General features: G+C 48.7%; 1 protein-coding gene across 1 annotated transcript in view; it reads right to left on the bottom strand.

Annotated features, from left to right (window-relative positions):
* The window catches only part of ATP1B1 (ATPase Na+/K+ transporting subunit beta 1), a 24021-nt gene extending 17715 nt beyond the window's left edge, over positions 1 to 6306 (bottom strand). Inside the window, exons 1-2 of the mRNA XM_003785722.2 lie at positions 6007 to 6306; positions 1592 to 1720 (exon numbers count right to left, since the gene is read on the bottom strand). Of these exons, the coding sequence (XP_003785770.1) occupies positions 1592 to 1720; positions 6007 to 6103 (226 nt within the window). The 5' untranslated portion in view covers positions 6104 to 6306. The remainder of the gene's footprint in view (positions 1 to 1591; positions 1721 to 6006) is intronic.
* Between the last annotated feature and the right edge of the window lie 747 nt (positions 6307 to 7053).

The following is a 7053-nucleotide window of genomic DNA, read 5'->3' on the forward strand; positions in this document are numbered from 1 at the left end:
TCATGACTGAAAGACAGCTTTTAAATGGAAAAACAAAGAACAAAACCAACCAAACAAAAAAGGATCTACACAAATTTAAATTACTTACTACTACTAATGATACCATAAAAATGCTCATGGAAGAGGACAGGAAGACATGACACGTCTTCCGGCCACAGAAGCCAACGTAGTACACGTTTAAGGTCATGTGCACCTCAGACTTCTTCCTTCAGCTCTCCTTCAGACCCCTCTCTTTCAATAAAAAGTTGACGGAAACTGCAGATTATTAAGTGGGTTTAGGTCATTTTAAATACTTACACATTTTCTTTTTCCACTCCCCAAATCCCCCAGAAGTAAATTTATCTGGAAATATTTTGGGTTTTTCTTACAGGGAAGAACTATTTGACTTCGGGCTATACAGCCATGTTTGCCAATTTTGAAGATTTTCTTCTGTGAGTCCCTCCCACACTCAAAGAGTGGGCATGACAAGTCTGTGACAGGCAGGGGCACTTATCTACGCTGCTCAAAGCCATGCAGACAGTCTTGAGATTGTCACCTAAATACAGCTGTTACTAAACCGTTGCCCAGGGAAAGCAGAGAAGGGACAAGTCATTGCCACCCTCTAGCCGCAGATTCAAGGTCATTTATAATGTGATGACCCGGAAGTTATGCAACACTTCCTCTCTCTCTAGTTCCTTCAAACAATGATTTTTTATTAGAAGAGCCAGATGGTAAATTCCCATTAGTTATTTTTCCCCTGCCTTGGCTTGTCAGTGTCAAGTGCGACAGCAACGGGCCTTCCATGGTGTTTCATGACTGTATGGACACGCACACACAGCTGCACAATGACGACACCCAAGTCCCAGCAGAGGACTCGGGTGGCAGTCTGCATTTCTCTAGGATAAGCTCTTCATAGAGAGCTTATCATTTTTAAAGCTAAAGGAAATACTTAAGTAAACCGCAAAGTGGGTCCAGAAAGCCAATAAATAAGACTCCTATTAAATAAACAGGTATAAATATTGAGAAGTGAACAGAGAGAGTGACTTTGTTCAAGGTCAAACTACAAATCCACAGCAGTGGGAAAATAGACCCCTGAAGCCAAGACCCCCTTCCCCGTGAGTAGTTGCCCATTTCAGAGCTTCTCATCAGCCCTAAAGTAAGTTAACCTTTTAAAACAGAAACCAAGGTGATTTTTTTTTAAAGATTTGCCTAAGTCATAGACATCTAGAGAAGTGTGTTAGAGTACGTGTTAGAGTGGAAGGGCCTCGAAAGGACCCCACTAACCAGCCCCTTGTGTGTTAGGGATAAGAAACCAAGGCCCTCATCGGAATTCTGCCCGTAGTCATATAGCTGCGAGCAGCGGACTGGGCCAGGGACCAGGGCTCTTCCCCCTCACTCCAGACCTGTGCAAATAAGATTTCTGCAAGCCCTGGGAGCTCTGCCTGCAATGTAGATAGGAGATCTGGCCGCAGCAGAGAAGTTCCTCCTTCTCCTCTCCATACTTAGTTTAAGACTACATTACAGAGCAATTTTCAAAAGAATTTTTGCTCAGTTGAAAGAGCGACACCCATTTTGCCTCTGGAGGGTCCAGACCTATTCATGTTGCTTTTACCTGGTGGGGCCACTCGGTCCTGATATGTGGGCTTAAATTCACTGATGGTGAGCAGCATCACTTGGATGGTTCCAATGAAGATGCCAGCCAGGCAGCCATAAAATATCACGTAGAATAGAAGGATCTTAACTGCAAGGAAAACACACAGAAACAAAAGGCTATGATACAGTCACATGCTCAGAAGGAAAGTCTAACCTTTCCAGGGACGAACGGACTTCCTTCCTGGCTTCTCCTCTACCCTATTTCTCCAGAGCTTCCTTTTCCAACCCTGATCCAGTGAGGGAACCTCACCCCCCACTGACATAGGGTAAGAATGGGAGGATGCGTAGGCCTCCATTACAGTGTGGTAGGGGAGGTCATTAAGGGTATGATCCTCATAGAAAATAATTTTATTCCCTAAATTAAAAATCAGGAGGATTATCAATAAAATCCAGAGTTATGTTTGTGTGCTTATGCAATGCATTTAAAATATGATGATATACTCCCTTGGAGACACATGTTTTCTTCGCTTGTGAATCCCTTGACATTTAAATACTACAATCCAGGCCTGAGTGTTTTTATGCTGTGACAGAGCAGTGAATGCGGAGAAACCCAGGGAAGCGCTCCTGCCCCCACCCCACCTTTGATTTGTTACTGACTAAGCACACTGCCTTTTCTTCTCAGAGGACAAGACCAGGGAAAAGAGAACACTATGGTAAAAAAAAAAACGACTGATACATCTTACTTTTGTCTTTTAACCAATCCAGGGTAATGACTGACTTAATGAGCTGCCTTTCTTCTTTTTCCCATAGTTAACAAGATAACAGGAGGAAGGTTGAAATAGCCACGAAAGGGGGGGAAAAAAAAAAGCCCTGACACACACACAGACTGGAATGAGGCTATCAGTTACTGGTTTACTAGGATTATCTCCCCGATTAGCCGCACAGTAACAGGCTGTACTAGGCATTGCCTGGCAGCCCTGCACCAGCCAAACAACTCAATGTGAATGCAAAAGTGGGAACCAGTGAGCTGTAAGGTTATCGGGTCAGAAAGAGGACTGCACAAAGAGCCTAAGGTTACTTCTAAAAAGGCCCAGATCCCATGCATTAAAATGCCAGGATACTTGAGGGAAAGCTACAGAACAAAAGTATCATTGAAAGGAAGTGCATGTGGTGGGAGGGGGCGAGGCGGGAGTCGGGAGCGAGTATACAGTTGCCGGAGGAGTATACAGTTGCGGGAATAAGCCATATTGTCCTCTCTCTGTATTTAAAAGCCCAACTTTCTGATCAGGTACTAAAGAGTCCAGGGAAATCGGGCTGTTAAAACAAACAAAACACACATAAAACCACACTAAAATGCTTCATCATCACCTCTTTTTCTCCTTTTCAAAAGAAAAGGAAAAAGGCAAAGATATAAGCAAAGAGAAAGAAGAACGGAAAGGTTGTATAATCTCAAACCACAGCAGCACAGCTCAGTCACTCCCTCCCAGCAGGACAAGGGTTAAGTGCTGCATTCTGTATCCAAGCAGCAGTAGGCAAATGGCAAGGCTGTGACGTCAAGCGATCTGGAAAATTTTTCCAGTGACTGCTCCTAAGAGGGGCAAGAGTTGGCACAACACAGTCAGCATGAGAGCGCCTGTATTCCTGATTCACGTTTTCTTTTTTCTTGCCCACTCCACCTCATCTTGGTGAATGTCAGCTTTCCCATAGGTGCCCCTTCTAACAACTGGAACATTTCTCTATGCATTCCCTGGACTCCAGATATCTAATTCTAACCACCAAGGGAGGTACATAACCAATGCTGCAGTTTAAAATACAGATACAGCAATGGAAAAATAAGTCATCACACAAGCACACTGATTAAACTCACAAATGTATAGTCTTTCCATTCTGCCCACATTATGCCCTAAGAAAAGTGAGGAATTTTCCTCAATTTGCTCCAAGATGTCACTTAGTAAAATCTCCCCAGTTAGTGCTGTGAGGTCACTTGGTTCGACTGGAGTACGGGGGAAGGGGGCCTGGCAGGGTTCACCCAGATACCACCACCAAAAAAAAGCAGGAACACGGGACAGATCACATCAACTAGCTAGGGAAACAATTTGGGGGGTAGGTTTTAGAGGCATTTTCCTTTTCAAACATTTGTTTTTACTTTCTTTCAAAAAAAAAGTAATATAGAGGTTATTCAGTTAGATTTAAAAAAATTGTATCCTTGAAAGGGTCACAAGCAGATAGAAAAAATGGCATCTGGGCCCAACTATAAGTATAAAAACCTACCAATGCCTGAATTAACTTAATAGGGTGGAAAGCACAAAGTGATTTGCATGCTGTGATTTCTCCAGCAGGTGACAGGCGAGTCTCCTGCGTCCATCTTGGTAAAAATCTACCTATAAGCAAAACTGAGCCAAGGGCATCCTGCCCTCGTCCCAAGGGCATCCATGCTGGGCCCAGTGCTGGAAAAGGGGCATTTTCTCCATAGGAGAAAGCTATCACTGCTACTTTCTCTGCCTCAAACAGGCTCTGGTATTTCTTACACTGCCGGAAAAGGGGGGCAAAACCAAAACAGGGATTTTAGCCCAGCACCTGCACCTGGGAGAATGGAAGAGAAGAGGAGGCAAGCACAGCAGTCCTGGTGTCTACACTCAGAAATCAGCGTACTGATGCCTTGTGGGATGTGATATCCAGACACAAATAGCAACACACACAGTCTCTCTGCCTTTCTCTCACAGAGCTGCTGCCCAATAAATACTGGCTTAAAGAATGAGCCTATACTGCCTTACCCTCTAAAGCAAATATTATTCTAACAATAACCATGGAATTGGAATGAAGAAAGAAATATATTTTATTAAGGGAAAAAAACACAAAAGGGCCAATTGTACAATGTGCCTAGTTCCTGCCTCTGAGACTCAGCAGACCACCAGGTAAGGAAGTCTCAGTTAACCTGGGGACAAGGGGCCCACTCCATTCCGCAGTGCGCCTCCTGGGCCGCCCTCAAGTTACACGGAGTTGCTAGGGAGCTGGCCAGGAGCTGTTCATCCTCCACACCCCATGGTTCTTCAGGTTTCCCCTCCATGTGAAGAAAATGCAGGGAACTACCACTATGACTGAAGAACAGTCTCCCCAAAATAACACAAAATGTAAAATAAAAGCTAAACGCCATGACATTAAAGAACTACATTTTTCATGGCTCAGAGATACCTATGCTTCCCAGCAATATCTTGGAATGAGACTTCACCTTGACTAACCTTGAAGTGTGATGCATTATTAACCCTTTAGTTCTCAATCAAAAGAGACTCACTACAGGCTGTTATTTTTCCTTTACAAAAGACCATACATTCCAGCTTCTTCCATTTCAAAATGTCAGCTAAGCACTATTTCCCTGACTCATTCTCCCGTCCATTCTCACAGATCCTCCTAACCAGTAATATCCCATCAGCACCTTCCTGACGGTGGTGGTGGTGCTAGTGGTGTTGATGTTGCAGCTGCTGATGGTGATGATGAAGATGATACTGGAGAAGGAGGGGCAGTGATGCAGTGGGAGTTCCCTTCCTCCCTTTCCCAGTCACGACTCTTATAGATTTGCCTACAACTCTGCCCTTCAAAATGACCTTTTTTTAAAAAAAAAAAAAGTCACCCATCCGGAGTAGGGAAGGGAAAACAAGTAAGGTACCTAATTTTCAATGGGAAAAAAAGTCCAAGCAACAGGCTGCACAAAATCCTATAAAATGGGTTGCTTCTGCGTTTGTGCCATATATTCCCTAGACTGGCCCTTCTCTGTAATCCACCCAAGCACTGGATCCGCCTCTGTCTGTGTAGACCTTGAAAACAACCTGACTGTGCGATGTTTCAGACCAAGACTGAGAAATGGAGTCTTCCTGGGCCATTCGTGGGCTGTGATGACTCTTGGAGAGGTCGCTGGGGGGAAACCCTGGCCATCACTATGAAATACTGCAGTGTGCACGGAGTCCTCTCCTCCCTTCCCTTTCCTCTCTCGAGGTACATATTTAGACTGGAAGAAAGATGCGGTAACACAACCTCGCCTGCATTCGATCTCATTACCTCATGAGGTTCTCTCACAGCTCTAAATCTCATTTCTTTTAAGGACTTAGGACATGACTACAGGGCAAGACATCGCTAGTCACCCAGAGCCCGATCATTCCCAGGAAGAAAGGGCTCAAGCGACACACTGCAGAACAGACTGCAAATTACCAGATCGCTCCCTATATATAACCCTCTGCCTGACAAATTCCAGCCCCCGTTATCTGCACAGGACCACAAGCCCAGGCCGGCGCGATCCGAGCAGCGCCCACCACTCAATTCTTCACCATCCCGGCCAGCGCGGTGGGTGCGGAACTGTCCGCCCAGCCGCGCGGGGCATGCGCCACCCAGTAAAGACAAGGCGTGGAGGGTGGGGGCGAGAGCTACAGACCCTGTACTTACACCAACTGCCCCCGGTCCTGCCTAAAAATTCCTTCTTCTCCGAGTTCCAGATGAATTTCTTCCAACTACCCTCCTCCTTGGCTTTTCCGCGTGCCATGGCGATGGCGGGTCAGCAGCTGCCGCAGGCACTGGGGTTGAGTGAATGCGGCGTGCGCCCTCTCCGGCTGCCGGTCTGTGTCCCCGGCCTGGCTCTCGCAGGCTGAACGCGCCGCTGCCGCTGCGGCTCTCCGAGTGCGAGACGCGCGGCGGAGGAGCTGAGGCAGGAGCAGGAGGAGGAGGAGGAGGCAGCAGCGGCGGGGGCGGAGGGGGGAGGGAGGGACGGCACAGGCTGGGCGGCTCCGAGCCCCGCACCTATTGGTGGGCGCACGGCCGCTCGCGGGCTCTCTTTGGTCCGCCGCGGGCTCTCTTTGGTCCGCCGCGCACTCCTCTCGCCCTTGAGGGTGTAGGGACTCCGCGAACCCGCAGCTGCCGCTCCCGCTGCCACAGGGGACGCGTGCTGGGTCCCCGCTTTCTGTGACCTCTGCAGAGATAGGCGACAGGCAGGAGAATCAGAAAGAAGGACGGACGAGCACACTGCGGGCACCGAACACGCGCGCCCGCCACGAGCCGAGAAATTGGCTGAGAGCGCACGCCCTACCTTTACTATATACCGCGCCTCCGCGGCCCGGGGCCCCGCCCTCTAGCGGCCCCGCTGGCCAATCACCGGAGTGAAGGGGGCGGGGTCTCGGGCCCGAAGGGGCGGGCGCGGGGCCGGCACAAAGGAGCAGCCAAGGCGAAGGGGGTGGCTGGAGTGCCAGGGTGCGGAGAAGGGCGGTGGGAACCGCGCCACGCAGCCCCCTCCCGGTTCTACCTTTGGTGGCACCTGAGTCACCCAGAGGCCCGGGAGCCCGGCCCGGCTGTCCTGACCCAGTCCCTCCCTTTACTCTTCTGCTATCACCCGCGCGCTCTTGGCCTCCTGCTGCAAGTCCACCTCTCCCAGACCCTGGCGGGGTGGAGGAAGGTCACTCAGGGACGCCGGAGAGTCTGGGACTCTGCCCTGCTCCGCCC

Source organism: Otolemur garnettii, unplaced genomic scaffold (genome assembly GCF_000181295.1).
Source record: "Otolemur garnettii isolate 467f Iridium unplaced genomic scaffold, OtoGar3 scaffold00016, whole genome shotgun sequence".
Lineage (NCBI taxonomy): Eukaryota > Metazoa > Chordata > Mammalia > Primates > Galagidae > Otolemur > Otolemur garnettii.